The sequence below is a fragment of the Strix aluco genome, chromosome 24 (genome assembly GCF_031877795.1).
Source record: "Strix aluco isolate bStrAlu1 chromosome 24, bStrAlu1.hap1, whole genome shotgun sequence".
NCBI classification, from domain to species: Eukaryota; Metazoa; Chordata; class Aves; order Strigiformes; family Strigidae; genus Strix; species Strix aluco.
The window spans coordinates 2,192,540-2,208,617 of record NC_133954.1 but is presented as its reverse complement, the minus strand read 5'-3'; the positions used below and the strand labels follow the sequence as shown (position 1 = coordinate 2,208,617).

General features: G+C 55.2%; 1 protein-coding gene across 29 annotated transcripts in view; it reads right to left on the bottom strand.

Annotated features, from left to right (window-relative positions):
- The window catches only part of LOC141934040 (hydrocephalus-inducing protein homolog), a 163,703-nt gene that overhangs the window by 29,893 nt on the left and 117,732 nt on the right, over nt 1–16,078 (bottom strand). For 25 of the 29 annotated variants that reach the window (XM_074849200.1, XM_074849210.1, XM_074849209.1 and 22 more), the window contains 20 exons: nt 15,905–16,035; nt 15,111–15,244; nt 13,926–14,062; nt 13,191–13,397; nt 12,952–13,079; nt 12,641–12,832; nt 12,099–12,248; nt 10,775–11,014; nt 10,388–10,556; nt 8,860–9,030; nt 8,045–8,218; nt 6,693–6,901; nt 6,081–6,230; nt 5,598–5,781; nt 4,607–4,748; nt 3,181–3,346; nt 1,798–2,424; nt 1,098–1,307; nt 489–691; nt 126–308 (listed from right to left, as the gene is read on the bottom strand). In XM_074849200.1, coding sequence (XP_074705301.1) covers nt 126–308; nt 489–691; nt 1,098–1,307; nt 1,798–2,424; nt 3,181–3,346; nt 4,607–4,748; nt 5,598–5,781; nt 6,081–6,230; nt 6,693–6,901; nt 8,045–8,218; nt 8,860–9,030; nt 10,388–10,556; nt 10,775–11,014; nt 12,099–12,248; nt 12,641–12,832; nt 12,952–13,079; nt 13,191–13,397; nt 13,926–14,062; nt 15,111–15,244; nt 15,905–16,035 — 3,907 coding nt within the window. Of the gene's footprint in view, nt 1–125; nt 309–488; nt 692–1,097; nt 1,308–1,797; nt 2,425–3,180; nt 3,347–4,606; nt 4,749–5,597; nt 5,782–6,080; nt 6,231–6,692; nt 6,902–8,044; nt 8,219–8,859; nt 9,031–9,635; nt 9,890–10,387; nt 10,557–10,774; nt 11,015–12,098; nt 12,249–12,640; nt 12,833–12,951; nt 13,080–13,190; nt 13,398–13,925; nt 14,063–15,110; nt 15,245–15,904; nt 16,036–16,078 lie in introns of those variants that run through there. The other 4 variants (XM_074849206.1, XM_074849219.1, XM_074849218.1 and 1 more) reach the window with 4 other exon arrangements.

Here is a 16,078-nt window from a genome sequence, read left to right as displayed (position 1 = left end):
AGAGATGCTGGGTGGCTCAGGCCGCATGCTCTGCCCAAGCCAGAAGGTCACTGGGGCACAAGGGGCAGCCCTGGCTCTGAGTTCAGGGGGGAGCAGTGTGGGAGGCTCCCACACCCCAGCCTTACCGTGGGTCCTGGCTGACGGTGGGATACAGGCAGGTACCCCTGCAGTGCACCTGGTACTGTCGCTTTGTCCCCAGGACCTCAAAATGCAGCGTCTGATCAAACTGCCCCGGCACCGTGGAGCTGAACTGGACCTTCAGTTCCACCTCCCCGTGGGCAGGCACTATCCACCGGCAGCTGCTCAGCCTGGCAATTAAAGAGGAGGCTTCAGACATCGCTAACGAGCAAACGAGAGAAGGAGGAGGCTCATGGACTCGCCATCCCGTGGAGGCACCAGCAGAGGGTCCCTGTGGGGCTGGGGATGATGGAGCCTGTTTGGCAAGATGGACGTGAAGCAGAGGGATCACCTCCTCCCTCACAGCTCACCTGATGGATTTCCCCCGGGATGGGACCCTATCCATGTCGCTTTGGTGCCCCTCGGGGGGCCACGTGGGTGCTCCCGTGCCCGGCGCCTGGAGACCTCTCCTGCCCCGGCTGGAGCTCCGCTTCTGCCTCACAGCCTCCCGCCTGCCCGCGGCTTTCTCCTTCCCCGACCGGCCCCTGCTTGGCGTGACCTGCTCCTCTGACACCTTCACAGCAAGGGAGAGAGGAAAGGGAGAGAGGTGAGACCTGCTCCGAGACACCCCCATCCTGGAGAGAAAGCTGCAGGTTTGGTAACAGACAGGAGAGAGAATCAACCACCAACCACCTCTGCCCATGGATTTGGTCTTCCTTATAGGACTCTGTTTTGCCTACAACACCCCTCCTTGCCCAGGACCCTCTCCTCAAGGGAAGTTGAAGGTTTTAGCTGATTTTTTTTTTCTCTCATCTCACAGAACTGCCCTATGTCTCAAGCAGAGCTGTCTCTTTTAAACAGACAGGAGGGATGCCTGCAGACACGGGGCCCCATCATGTCTTCACTGCCCTCCCACAGTGACCCTTTTCCATCCCACCTGCCCCCCATGGCCCCATCCAGCCTGGTCCCTGCCCTGGCACCTTCACTGCAGGCACAACAGGGATATCCAAGAGACTTCTGGTATCCTTTCCTTCTTCTGCAGTGGCACCTTCTGGCACCACAAAGGCAAAGTGCTCGAGGGCTTCTCCTGCTGCAGGGACCATCCGCTTCTCCGGGAAGCGGATCACAGAGTAAAAAGCAGTAGGTGGAATGGGAGGCCCCAAGGGACCCAGTCCCAGGTCATCCAGGACCTAAAGCATAAGAGAAAACCCTGTTTATAGTCCCGTCACCTTCATCCTCACACTTCCTGAAAGGCACAGAGCTTTTGGCAATGGGTTTTTTTATTTAGATGGAGCACAGTGCTTTTTTACACCCAGTGGGGTGGGCAGGCTCCAGAGCAGTGCCAGGACCTACAAGTGGGACCTAGAGAGAAATCTCAACTCTGAGTGAGTCAGCTGAAGGAAACAATGACCAGGAGCTGCCCTGCCCTGGGACCATTTTTAATGATTTCCAGACTGGGAAACTCTCTGAACAGAGAGGGTGTTCCAACAGAGAGCCCTCCCTCTTCCCACCCATCTGAGGGATGGCAAGAACTTCCCCAGCCGCGTGGCTGCTGTGAAGCCATAGTGGAACATCATCAGTGGTCTGGACAAGGCTCTGTGCTGTTGTCACCTGGTGGGACACAATGCACCAGGGCCCAGACCACGGCAGGCTCAGCATCTGAGCCTCGCAGGGCTTTACCTGCTCTGCTGCTGGCAGCTTGCCACTCTCCAGGATCGCCCTAGTCACATCTGCAGAGCTCAGCACCTGGATGTCCAGACAGGGCACCCCGATGTCCTGGCCTCTGGCTGACCCTTCTGCACCTTCCCCTTCCAGCCCAGATAACTTGGAGTCCTCAAGAGCCTTCAGTTTTTCCAGACGCTCCTTCTCCAGCCTTTCCTGGCGCTCCTTCTCTCTGTCCCTCCAGCTCCTGCGACTGGATAAATGCTGGCGCTGGCCTTGTACTTGGTGCTGCACCACCTCTTGGTTCAGAGGGGACAGCAGGGTACCCTGAGCCCTGTCCCAGGATGACAAAATATGTGTGACATCCTTCTGCGATGCCTCGTAGATCTTAAACCTCAGGGCCAAGTTCTCGCTGTCACTCTGCGCCTCAGTTTTGGTTTCCCCCTGTTCTGGGTCTGCGGGTTGCACAACCTTCACTGGGCAGGCATCTGTCAGGGGAGCCTTGATCTGCTTTTTCTTATCTTCCTTGTCACTTGCAAGAGAGTCTGGGTGCTCCTTTGCAGATCCCTTCTTCTCTCCCTCCTCGGTGACATTGGACAGGTTGCCGATGGATGCGCTGGTGTTGCTGGTGGATACGTTTGTATTCTGGGCAGGAGGAGCAGGACAAAGCGGTGAGCATTTCAAAGCACCAACTCAAATGCTGTAGGACAGCGGCGATCTTTGCAATAGCACCCCACGCCTCATCTGAGACCTGTGCTAGGTGCTCTACAAATCCCAATTCAGAACGCAGCTGGTACCCAGTTGAGCTCAACTGAAACTAAACTCCCCAGCGCCAGACTGATGAGGAGTCCTGCAAACCAGCTGAGAAACAGAACAGCTTCCCCGACCCAAACAGGGAACTTAAGACACCTCCTTACTCCTGTGCAGTCCTCCGGGCACGTTTCTGGTGTGCTGAGCATCCATCCCTGTGTCTGGCTGACACTTTGGGAAGTCTGGCTACTAATGAATTCCTAAAGGGCCTGGTGGTATCTCCTGCCAGACAAGTAGCAAAAGACACCACATCCCAGGCGGGTCAGGGCTCAGAAGTGTAAGTCACATGCAGAACGGGAGAAATGCTGGACTAAAACTATCTAGGGCTTGGAGTTACGTGAAGCCATGACTCAAAGGCAGCATGACCCTAGAAGAGCAGCTCTACCCAACAAACCCATGTGAAAATAGCCCTGGTGAAGCAGCAGCACGATCAAACACTGGCTGCTGTTTCCCAGCACAGCCCCGTGTGTTGCTGACGGCCAGGTACTCACCCCCAGCACTGCGGGGGGCTGCTGGCTTCGCCAGGAATGGTACGGCTCAGCAGGAGGGTCCCCAGGGCTTTCACTCCTCTCTATAAACACAACCACCCACCTGCCTGACTCCAGGCTGGCTTTTCTTCCTTGAAGCGTTATCTTTGTCTTTTCCAAGCTTTCTCTTGGCCCACTTAGACAACTTCTTCAGCTCTTCTTCCTCCCTCAAGCGTTCTAGCTCCCACCGGTGCTTTTCCTCAAGCTCTCGAGCCAGCTGCTCCATCTCCCTTCAGCAAGACAAACAGAAAACATCCCCGAGAGTCACCGCCAGAAATCTGGGCTCGCTGCAATCCCAGCTGGTCCCACACTTCATTCACTGACCCTAAAGCCAGGCACAACTGTTAGACCAGCTCTGTGGACTTCCCTCAACCTGGGGAGGCTGGGACATCCAAAGTGAGGGAAGGTGGGAGGGGACCTCCAGGGACAGCCAAATCTAGGCTTTGCTGTCACAAGTTCTAAATTGCACTACTTCTCCTGGACATCTCCAGCACGCTGCCAAAGACTGATCCACCATTGCTCCACACCGGAGCCTGAAGCTCTCAACATCCCAGTGTAAACCAGCTCACAAATCACTAACTCCTGCTAATCCCTGCACCGATACTTGGCTTATCCAGCCCTTCTCCCTGGGCACAGCCTGCTCCTTAGTGAGACTAGCCATATCAATCAGAAAGCAAAGGCTGCAGTAACTGCCCTCCTGCAAAACAGGCTCCACACAACCAGGTGTCCTGCTGGAACCCAGCCGTGACCATGGGAAACTTGTGCTGCCTGTCCTGGAAATCAGAGTTTGAAGCAGCCCTAGTGATCTCCTCCCAGGGAAACAAACTTCAGCTGGGGCTGAAAGAAGTGCTGAAACACAGGCTCGCTTTAAGCAAGTCCCTCCCCAAGTTTCAGGCAGGGGTTAATAGAGGCTTAAGCTTATCCTGTGTATCCTCCTGAACAGGGCTGCTTTGCTGGACCAGAGCTTCTCCCAGGCTCACCTGCTGCTGCAGCTGAAGGTGAGTCTGAGAGACACCAGCTTTTGTGGCTGGTGTCACTCAGTAAGGAACACCCTGGGAGCTCAGCAGTGCAAGGGCCTCACCTACGGCAGGACTGGGATCCAAACCAAGCCAGCACAGCTGTGCCTCACCAACCCACACCACAACCCCTCTGGTTTGGTGAAGAAGGACGATGAAAAAGGTAAGAATGAACATAATTAACTTAGAGTCACTTGTAAGCACAGTGGCAAGGGAAGCACAGAGCCCAGCTCCCTGCAGCCAGTGTCGAAGCCGAAGGGCTCACCGCTAAAACGGAGAGAAGATGTTCTCATCTCACCGGAGGAAGGTCCCTCCTCTGCTGGGAACCAGGGAGGTGGAACTGGCAATCCTTGTGCTGCTGGTAATTAATGCTTTTGGCCTTGGTAACCCCTCTGAGCACAATCAAGGTCTCTGGAGCAGGGAAACCCTTTGGGGACACTATCCTGGGGAGGCACCCATAGAAGGCTTACAGACCTTTTCTTCCTCTCACGCTGGACTTGGAGGATACTGTTATTAAACTGAATTTTCTCCTCCTTGGTGAGGGCATCATACTCGTCCTCTTCCATCTCCCAGAGACGTGCTTTCTCCCTCCTGGCAGCTTCTTCCCGCTCCCATCCTTCAGCACAGACCAGAGGAGAAACCATCAGTGCCTGCAAGCAGAGCTTGCTGCTCTGGGTGAGCTGCCAGGATTCACAACTGTGTCCTGACCCAGCCTATCATCCTGCCAGGAGATACTGGCGAGCTCACATCCCTGCTTCAGAATTCAGATAAGCCCCAAACTATCACTGGTCAGTGAGTTCCCATGCCTTGCCTGGCTCACACGCACCAGCACTGTGGACAGCTGGCCAGTGATTAGTTATTGAGTGTCCTGGTTTAACCAGGATAGGGTTAAGTTTCCCCAGCAGTGGGGGGGAGCTCTAGCCGGGTTATTCAGATACCATGCCGACCTCACATCCTGGCAGGTCACATTTTCCTGGCGCGGAGCGCGGTGCACTCGTGGTTTTGTACATCGTGCTTCCCACTGCTGTATTTGGTAGCTATTTTGCTCTGTTCATTGCTATCACTATTACTGTTATTGTTATTGCTGTTGTTTGTTGTGTTGCTATTGCATTGTTGTATTAAACCTTTCCTTATTTCAGTCTTGGGGCTTTGTATTTCACTCCCTTTGTGGGGGAGGGGCAGCGGCCGCGTGGTCTCAGACCCCGGCAGGGGCTAAACCACCACATTGAGCCACAACAGCTTGCACTTGTGCCCAAGCTTTAAATGTTAGAGACTGAGGTCAGTCTTACAGCCTCAGCTCTGCTGTATTTTAAGCAACTGTGAGCTGAGTGCTGGCTACACCGAGGCAGAAGGTGGAAGGATTAATAAAAACATCTCTTACAAGTTCTGCTGGTAACCCAGATACACACGGGTACGGCTGAGGGCTTGAGAGAGATTTCAGAGTTACAGAGACGAAGAGTCTCACCTTCCTGCTCTTTTGCGGCCATCTCCCTGGCTTTCAAAGAAGCATAATCCTGGAACAGGTTCACAAAATAGATGTAAGGCCGATTTCTGACAGCTTTGAGCAGGCAGAGGAGAGCAGACGCCGTGTTGTGTGCAAAGGGGGTCTCCAGGCCATCAAACACCACTCCCTGGTAGCAGTCGCTCAGCTGCAGATAAAGTCGAAAAGGAAGAGAAAGTCAGCTGTCGCATGCATTGGGCTCTCAGCTAGTCACTAAAGCCTGATGTCAGATCACCAGCCATCACAGTTCCAAGTGCAGCAGCTCAGACAAGCTCTGATCTTTCCCCGTGCTCTGCCAACTTATGGCATCTGCAGCTCCACCCATGGATCCCTGCACGCAGCCCAGGACTCCTCCAAGAGCAGGCACAGCCCTCCTCCTCTCGGAATTGCACCCCACTGCCTGTCCCTCTCTAGCAAGAACGTACTATTTGCCCCCACCCCACGTACCTGCAGCCTTTCAGAGAGGATGGCCACCAGCAGGTCCTCGGGCAGCACGCAGCTCCTAAAGCCCAGCTCTCCTGATGTGCTGCCACTGATGCTCAGCCATCGCTGTGCAGGAACGCAGGGAAGGGGAGAGAGGTGAGAACTTGATGAGCCCTGCAATGTTGAACACCACAAGAAAAATCAACCACTTTGGAAACCCCCAAACAATTCCAACTGCTGGGCTTGGAGCTGGGGTTTCTCACTAGCAGGAGACTAGAACAAAACTGCAGGCCAGCAGCTCCAGGGGACCACACTGGAGGGTGCATCCGTGGCCAGCAGAGACCCAAGCTCGCAAGCCCCCAGCGCAGCATCCCGCAGCTTTGCCCACCGCTGCAGCCACGTCAGCCAGGACTGCACTTTGCCAACAATCTGTTAAGATGCCGTAGAGTTTCTCTGCCAGAGCACAGGGTTTCATTCCCACCCCGAGCCATGCCCAGCCTGCCCAGCTGGCTCTCTGCACTATAGACCCCCGCACCAGGCTCTGGGTGACGCAGAGCCTCCACTGGAAGCGGCCCCTTCACTTCTCAGAGGCAACAGAAAGGTCCCAGACATTAACCAGTGCAGATCGTGCTTCACCTGGGAGCCTGTCAGATCCATCAGATGCTGTTTCTGGGACTGGGGTGTGTGGCCATCCGTTGTCTTCTTGCCCACCGCAGCGCTCGCCTGGCCTCGGGACCTGACGGACCGCAGGCTGAGTTTGTCCCCAGAGCTGGACCGGCTCATGTCTAGGCTGCGCTTGGCCTCGGTGCCAAACTGCAGGCTGAGGGACACATCTGCGTTGTGACCTGCAGAGGGGACAGACACTCAGTGGGGAGCAAACAGGCACCTTCCACCCCAACGGGCACAGCCCTGCACCCCGGCAGGGACACGGCCCTCGTCCCCCAGCCTGCTGGGCACTAGCAGCACCCATCTCCAGAAGCAGCTCCTGCCCTGCTTCTCTTATTAGCATGGTAAAGCACACCACCTGATACTGGATTTTAAAGCCAGAGAGTTTTTAAGGCACAGCTCTGCGTCCCTCCTCACAAATGTGCACGCAGGTGACACTGCACAGTAGCTCCCCTATGGATTAAGCCAAGGCTCCACCCTCCAGGACCATCATTTCTGTACCTTGCACCCATCCTGCATTCTCACATGGAGACGGTAACATGCAGCCCTGCCCCAGGTGCATCCCCCATCTCCACTGGAGCTAAATCCTCCTCATGGGATAACCCCACCCGGGGCCCAGACCCTTCCTCCTTCCACCAGCTCCCAACCCAACCAGGTTCAAAGCTGAGCAATGCAAAACTTCCCCCACCAGAACCAGGGTCTGGCCTCACCCTGCAGAGCTCAGGGCACCAACTGCCCAACCAGATTTTCTAAGTCTCTGGTCTCAGGTGGAGAACAGCACCACATGCACGAGCTGCGTGACCTGACAGTGTGTATAGGAGAACCTCTGGAGAAAAGAGCTCATCTGCAGCATGTCTCATCTGAAACTCTGGGAGGTTATTCTTCCCTTCCTCTCATGTTTCTGAAGCCACACTCAAAGTCAGTTGTCTAGTGCTTAATGAGCAGCTTCAGAGGGCTTCTTCCTTGTTAAAGTGGGCAGCAGTTCTGCCTGATGGCCACGAGGAGCCAGCTGGATTCAGCTTTGAGGAAATGTAAAAAAACCCTGAGAAAATACAGGTGTGCTTCACCACTCCTAGAAAAAAGGAGTATGTGCTGAGAAGCCCAGAGGCAGTAGAAGTGCCCCTGTCTGAGCCCTTAAAACAGAGATTATTATTTTTTTAATAACATGAGATGCTTTATGAAATGGCTTTGCATTTCTACACGCTGCACCCACATTCCCTAAGAGACCCAAGGGCTGTCAGAGTTCCTCTCTGGAGCAAGCAGAAGTGGATGGTCATGGTGGGTTTCTGAAGCGCTGCTCTTGGTCCAGCGTTTCTCCTTACCAGCACCCTCTGCCTCCTTGCAGCTCTGCTCGATGGCAGCCCCGATGCACAGCTCCCGGGCGCGCAGCCCTGCCGAGCTGCTCCTGTCCGAGATGGCTTCTGTGACCACGGTGTCCATGGACAAGCAGGCAGCGCCATAATATTTGGACAGGGCAACCGCTGCTGCTGTCTTTCCTTGAGAGAGAGGAAGAGTGCTTGGTGACACTTGCACGTGAAGCATTTTCAGGGACAGGCTCTAGAAAATCCCTAGACAGGATTTCAAAGTTTCAAGGACAGTCAGAAATCAAGTGCCCCTTTAGGGGAGACCGTGAGGGAGGTAGCTGAGCATGGCTAGAAGCGTTGTCCTCTAGAGCCAGGAGGATCACCTCCACCTCATAACCAGCTGAGCATTTTGTCCCTCGTGGTGACCTCAACCTTGGGCCAGGACATTGTTTTGAGCCCTGTCCCGCCACCACTCAGAGCGTTCGCCAGCCTGTGCTGGCCGGCGCTGCCTCAGGCAACGTCTGGGCACGGTCTGGGGGTCAGCGTGGGCAAGGGACTGCTCCCATGAGGCAACATGGGCACTAGGCACTGTGCTCCCACGAAGCAATGGGGACATGGCCACCCTGTGTGGGGGAACGATAGCCTAGCTGTGTGGACACAGGGTGAGCCACAGCCCTTGCCCCAGCTGGTGAAGGCCTGGGACCATTTCATGTACCAGCAGAGCTGTGGCTTACCTCGCTTCGCTTCAACTGGTCAACCAAGCACCACGGCCCTCCAGGATGTGTCTCTCCTGCTTCCCCCCTCCTTGCAGCCACGGGCTGTGCCTCACCTACCTGTCAGGGGTGCCCCATGGATGATGACAACGATCCCTCTGCGGTTTCGGGCCGCGCGCCCCTCTGCAGAGATATCGATGCCAAGGTGGCGGGCGATGGCCCTAGAGACAGGGCTGTCGGCCAGTTCTCCCGCGGCCGCCTTGCTGCTGGCGATGCTCTGCCGATGCTCTGCTGTGCAGAACCAGATAGAACAGTCACCCTCCTGCCTACCTATGATCCTGATCATCCTCCCCATCCCCTCAGATCCTGGGAGAGAAGACTCTGCTGAAACCAACACCACACCAAGGTCTCACCATGCCCCTCCTTTAGGCTTGTGCAGATCAGGGTCTGCCCTAGATGGTCAAGGTGCCTGTTCAGAGTATAGGAAATGGGGGGGCAGAAAGAGGAAAGAACAAGCATTTGGCAATACCTAAAAGGACTGGGCCAAATCTCCCATGCCCTGTCAACATGGTCCTCATGGAAGTTTGGTCCCAGGTCCTGCTGAGTAAGGGGGGGACAGGCAGAACCAGGCATTTTACACCGTCCCAAGGGAGAGGCTCCATTTGTGGATCAAGCGATGATCCAAAAGCTGGATGCTTTAGGAATATTACACCAGGAGATGTAGCTGGGCTCTGAATTCACCATAACAGCATTTGCAAAGAGCTCCCACCTTTGCCCTTAGGAGGTCACCAAAAGCCATCTCGGCTTGCAGTGTCACGCAGGACCAAGAGCGCACTGCCCTGCCTAGGAAAGGGAACAGCATCAGCCTGATCCCAGCAGCTCCTGGGAGAAAAGGTGCTCATTTGGCAAAACTGGGGAGAACCTCTCTGGCCTCTCACTTGTCCCTGCCCTGTCTGCAACATTACCCATCTCCTGTCTTTTCTCAACACCTTCCTCCTCCTCTGCATTCAGACTGAGTCCACCTTGTTGGACTGGCTTTCATCAAAGATGGAGGAGGAAACGAATGAGCTCTGGGATGAGACGGCGTGAATGATCCCAGCAGAGGACTTTCTTCCTTGATCTGACAGAGACTGGACATCTTCAAAGTTTGCTGAGGAGGAAGGACACGGGGAGGGGAAAAAAGGGTGGACATGGCCAGGCAATTGTCATTTGCCACTTTGCACGGCCACATGCAAAAGATGGAAAGTTTCCCACGGAGAAGCCTGTCCAGGTGTCTCTGCCCTCGGGGGGATTTTGAGTTTGTGCTTTTGGTGCTGGGAAGGAGCAAATATAAGATAGCTGGTGGTATTAGACCTGGTCCTGCTGGCTGAAGAACTCATCCAATCCTATTTTTTGTGGTTAGGGGACACAAGGGGACAACATGATTATTTCCCCGGTCCATGGCAGGCAGATATGAGCTTGCTCTGGCTGCACTCAGGGCTGGTAGGGGATGCGTGTTACAAGCCACAGACTTTCACGCTGGAATTCCTCCTCCAAGCTGAGGAATGGGTGGCTGCTGAAAGCCTGGGCTTCCCACGGAGAGCTCGGGGCGTGGGGGCTGGACTCCCCGCTGTGTACACACTCAGGACAGCCAATGCCAAACCCTCACCGTTGTCCTGGCCTGCTGGTTCCCCAGTCTTGGACTTCGTCTGCTCATCCTGCATCCTCTTCTGGTCCTGATAATATTCCAGCACCTCTGGGGGCAGCTTCTCACCCGGGGCACGTGGAGGCAGCAATAAGGTGTTGTGGTAATCGTAGTCTTTAAGCATCTGCAGGATCTGTGCATGTAGGGAAGAGAAGCCATATGCAGGACGTGTTTCTAACAACACGGACTATCCAAGCCCCTCCACAGTCTGCCAGCAGAGCTGCCTAACCCTGAAATGCCACCAGGCTTTGCCCTGGGGACTGTCTCCATCTCCCTGGCACGAACCCGGGAATGCTGGAGCACTGTGAAGCTACAGGATCGTGCACATGGGGACCAGACCTTCCCTCTCACCTGCTCCTCAGCAAGGTACTGCTGGTCGAACTCCAGCGAGTAAAACTCGATGGGGAACTCGCATGGGTTCTTCACCACCACCGTCCCCTCTGCTCCACAGCTGTACGGCAGCAACGGTCCCAGCTCGAGCACTGGAGGGCTGAACTCCAGCTGTGGCTCCAGCCCACGCCCCGAGACCTGCAGCTGGAGGTGCTGGCTGCTCTGGAAAATGTTAATCTTCAGCTCACTTCTGTAGGACTTCTGAAAAGAGAAGCACAGAAAGCTCCTCCATGAAGTCCCAGGTGACAGGGCCTCAAATTCAAACCCTTGCCCCAGGGCAGGGGTGTCACCAGTACCTCTAAGGGGAATGGAAAACAGATATTTACTTCCAGCAGGGCTACAGCATCTGCATGCTGGCTCTGAGTAACTGGGATGGATCCTGGTGTGAAGTGTAACTGGATATTTGGGTGTCAGACGAATCTAAAATGCACTATCAGATGTTTTCACCCAGTCACGAGGGAGTGTGATGCTCATGAGAAAGGTCCTCAGGGTTATGTTGCCCAGACACAGTCCTGGCACTGCTATATCAGGCAAATATCAGCTCGATGAATGAGGCAGATGAGCTCGCACTGGCTAGAAATAAGGGTCGCCTTCTCTGCTCAGTGTTTGGCTCTGGTCAAAGCCAGACACAAGATGGTTACACCTCTACAGCAATTAGAACATCCCTGGGACTGTTCCCAGGCACGGAAGCACTTGTGTCCATCCTGTTACCCACTGCCGGTTTCCAAGTCACAGTGGCCACAGGCAAACTGCCTTTGGGAACGCCCCATCATTTCAGCTGACTCCCAGACTGCCTGGGAACGTGCAGGCAGGCTGGGCCAGAGCCACAGGGACTGTTGGCAGCACACCACTCCAGGTGACTGTCCTGCTGTGCCCAGGAAGGTGCCTGGTGGCTGTTTTGTCTGCTGGTACCAGCAGCAGGACTTGCCTAGATTGGCCCTTCCAGGGTTATCCCCTGCGAGCGCGCCAGCTGCTCTGCACCAGGGCGTTGCAGCCTCAAACAGGCCTGTGCAAGGGGGGAGATGAGGGCAAACAGGCAGATTTCCCCCCATGCGCCAAGAGGCAGCCACCCCACCGTGCCCTGATACTCTCTGAGCAAGCTCCCCAGGGGGATTTCAAAGCCCATCTCAGAAGAGTGTGCTGCAGGGGAAACTGAGGCACAGTGGGCACGGGGCTGGCAGAAAGCTCTCTGTGGAGGCAGACGCCATCTCCTCCTCCCTGTGCTGGGCTCTCGTTACCACACTGCCCTGCCAGACCTCTTGGGGGTGACACTCGCCCATCTCACCTCTTCTGTGGGTGAAAACCTGACTCGCACGTTGCAGCGCTGTCCTGGAGCGAGGGCTCCAGCCGAGGGCAGCACCTCGAAGACACAGGGCTGGGCCTTCAACTTCTGGGGCACCTTCCGACGCATCCTCGCTGGCCAATGTCTGTCCACCTGAGCACAAAAACCAATTGTGTGAGGTCTCCTTGGTCTGCGAGGACAGACCCTCGGTTCCTGCAGTGCTCTGAGACACCTTCACGGTGCTGAGGGCACCCACAGCCAAACCAGCCGTGGCCACCCCTGGCCTAGAACTGGAGGGAAAAGAGGCAGGGCAGGCAGATGGGGAGGCACCATCCTCAGAAGAGGAGGCACAGGAGAAGGTGGCAGAGAATTGAAGCACCAGCTAATGCACAGGTCCAGGTGAGCCAGCCTTGCTCTGTACCCTCCACAGCTTCCTCAGACGAGCTGTAGCCCAAGTGCTCACGCAGCCACAGGGGCAGAAAGGGCAAGAGAGGCAAAGAAAACCCAACCGAGAAGTTACGTGTTACACATTGTCTGTGCTTTACCTTCTTAACAGGCTCATTGATAGTGATGACCCAGTTACAGGGGACCTGGAGCTGATTGTGGAGCTGGACAGTTTCTTCCTGGCACTGCCCACACTGGAGAGTGGAGAACTCCAGTCTGTCCCTGGAGACGCAGAGGGATGGCACGGCCACGCTGGCATGGAGGCGGACGTGGAACGTGGGGCCTCCTGCTACCTAGGGAAGGACAGAGCATCCAGCTGAGAGCCCCGGTGACATCTGCTGCTGTCCCCGACCTGCCACCTGCCCCGAGAGGTGCACGGGCACAGCGGGGTGAGGAAGCACGCCGTAGGTACCTTGATGGGCAGGAGCACGTCCACCTCTCCCAGTGGCAGGTTGGCCCTCTGTGGGTCGAAGCACACTTCAAACGTCTCGGTCTCGCAGTAGAGCAGGTGCTTCACGTGGTCCAGCTCCACACTGAAACCTTGAACAGATGAAAATAAAGCAGCTGAGATACACAATCGACATGAACGTGTCACAAGCACATTAAGGCCTTATGTCCTGGCTGGCAGCTCTGTGAAGGACCCCTTTGTACCTGTGGAGAAGACTGCCACTCCTTCTCCCTTGTCACCGCACAAGGAGAAAGGGTTTTCACAGCCAGAATCCAAGATCCACATGGTAAAAAGGAAACATCTCAGTTGAGGAGCTCCAGCCATTCCTTCACTAGGCATCCCAGGGAAGGACGCACAGACCTCTCCAAAGGAGCATTTCCAACTAAGATTCCCCCATGCCATGGTGCTCCCTGAAAAACAATTTAGAGGAGGCACCTGATCACCCTTCAGACACGGCGAGTCACCGTTTGCTGGTACTGCAGCCTTATGTCAAGGCCTGTTTCGGAAGCCTATTTTGATCAACAGAGGGCCTCACAGGCTGTCTTCTCAATAAAGGCTGAACAGAAGTTCTATGGCATTATGAACTTTAAACAAAGCACTTCCAAACGACAAAGCGTCCATCTGTCTGCAACACAAGCCCATGGAGTGCCCATCAGATGATGCTCATGCTAGCCAAGAGCAGAAGATGCTGAGAGTGACCAAGGTGATCAGCCCATCGAGCCCCTGCAGGGAAGTGTTAGGGCAGGTACAGGCAGGCCGGGTCTCTGAGCACTGCTGGCCAGGAGAACTCAGGCTCTAAAGCACCAGGCAGAGGGTCCCAAGGAGGAAAAAGTTATACATACAAGCACTCAAAAAAACTCCCCATGTCCAGTGGCTTAAGCTAATCTGTCAGAGACAGCTCCTTCAAGCCCACGTGAAGTCTCTCCAGCACTGGTTACCTGTGTCACGCAGGACCCGTCTATCAGCGTGGAAGGACACAGGGAACTGCCCAGTGTTGGTGATCCTCACGACGTGCGTGGGGGTGTTACCAAGAATGATGTAGCCAAAGTCCAGGAGGTACTCGGGCAGCTCAGCTCTGAAAGGAGGAGTAAGGACAGTCCTTAAACCACAGCCTGGCTACATTTCCAAGAGCATGGATGATGCAAATAGAGTGAGTATTTCTGGATTCACTGCTGCAAAAACTCAACTCAAGCCCATGAAACCCAAGGCCTGACCACCACCTGGTAATAAGACTTTGGTAAGTCACGAGGAGCACAGGACCTAGGTTTTATCAGCTACCAGTGGGACCTTAAAATAAAACTAGTTTAAAATGGATACTGGTCACAGCTCCTCTGCTGTGGAAAGCCACTGTAGATAAGTCCAGTGGACCTCCACTGGTCTCAATGAAACTGCTAAGCCTGGTGTACAGCCCCAGCCTGAAACTGCTTCAGGACCTTGTCATAAGATTTGCCTGCACAGGAAATCTTCACTGCTCTGCAACCAGATCTGTCCCCAAAGCAGCACTGACAGATGCAGTAATCAACACCTACAAGATTCACAGGAGGGTCCTTTTCCAGAGCAATCACACTCGGGAAAGCACATACGTGATCTGTTTTGCAGAGCATCTTCCTGAACTGGAGCCTACCGTGCCCGTGCCTCCTCATGAAGGAGCAGAGGGAAGGTACCGAGGTAAGCCCTGCAGTCCCACCAGCATCCCAGCCACCTGATTTAGGGTTTGTCAAGGGTGTGTCAACCTCTGCAGTTCCCTACTCTTTTTGCTCAGTGTGGTCTGTTAGCTGGAACAAAGATGCCAGCTTTGAGTTGCCTCTTTCAGAGCTGGTCAGCAGGGATGGTGTTAGTGCTCTCTGGAAGGGCTTGATGCTCTGCACTGGACCCCCTCAGCCCTAAGAACAAGACCCAGAGCCTGTGGGGAGCTGAGCACCTCCAAAGCTCAGGGTGGCTCTGTGGAAGTGAGGACACTCAGCTGCTCACAGGGAGCATGTCAAAGCTACCAGGATCAGGCCCTTTCTGAAGTCCCCACTATCCCCAGCTCTGCAGACACAAGGAGCTCTCAGGAGCAGGGGTGCACTGCTGGGTGTTACCCTCGGGGCACCTGGAGATAGGGTACAGGAGGCCCTACTAACTTGAGAAGCCTCCGACGAGCGTGCTGGTCAAAGGCAGTGGCCTCTGGGGGACCAGAGGCGAGAGCTTTCTGCTGCTCCAGGGCGTGTTCCTCTATCAGCATCTGCTCCATCTGCATCTGCAGCCGAGGGTCCAGCTGAGGGAAGGAAAGGCAGCAGCTGGTTAGCAACGGTCCTTCCCAAGGCTCCCCCCTGCTTGTGTTGAGAGGGGCGATGGGGTCCTTCTGTCTCGCTGCTCAGTGTCTGTGACACCTCCTGCTCTCTTAGTCAGGGCCTCATCTCAAGGGCAATGAACTCCAGCATCTTCACTGTTACAAAAGCTGATCTGGCCAGACAAACAGACAGACAAGCCAGGAACCTTCCAGAGCTCCAAGTCTTTGCCTGCCCCCAGCCAGTGCCAAAGCAGCTCGAACAAAAGCTCTCTTGTAAAGGGAGCCACGATAACGCTGCTGTCTCTTAGAGATCAGCCCTGGCAGCACAGTCCCAGGGCACAGTCAGGCTGCTGCTATTAAGCTCTGTAAACCTGGCAGGGCTTGGGTGGTGAGCAGCAAATACCCCAGTGGTGACCTACATCTCCACCATGAAGTACCATAAATTCATCACTTGAGCAGGGTCTTCAGGATCTCTCCCTGGGGCAGCCCTGGGGGCAACGCTGAGCTGATGCAGGATCATGGGGAGGTTGGGCAGGGAGGTCCCAAGTGCCAGCAGGGCACCAGGAAGCCTGCTGTGGGCTGCAAGGGACCAAATGACACCGGGGGAGGGTGGCACGTGTCAAACGGGGCAGCAGCCATTCTCACCACGGCATCCAAGGGATCTGGGGGTGGCTCCGCGGCCACAGCCTCCCCCAGAACAACTGCTTCCTCTCTCTGGCTGTCTTCTTCCATCTTTTCTATCACCTCCTTGAGGACCTTCTCATATTTTTCATTTCCTGAAGAAAACATCCACAAACAGAAGCGTGGCACAGCGCCATT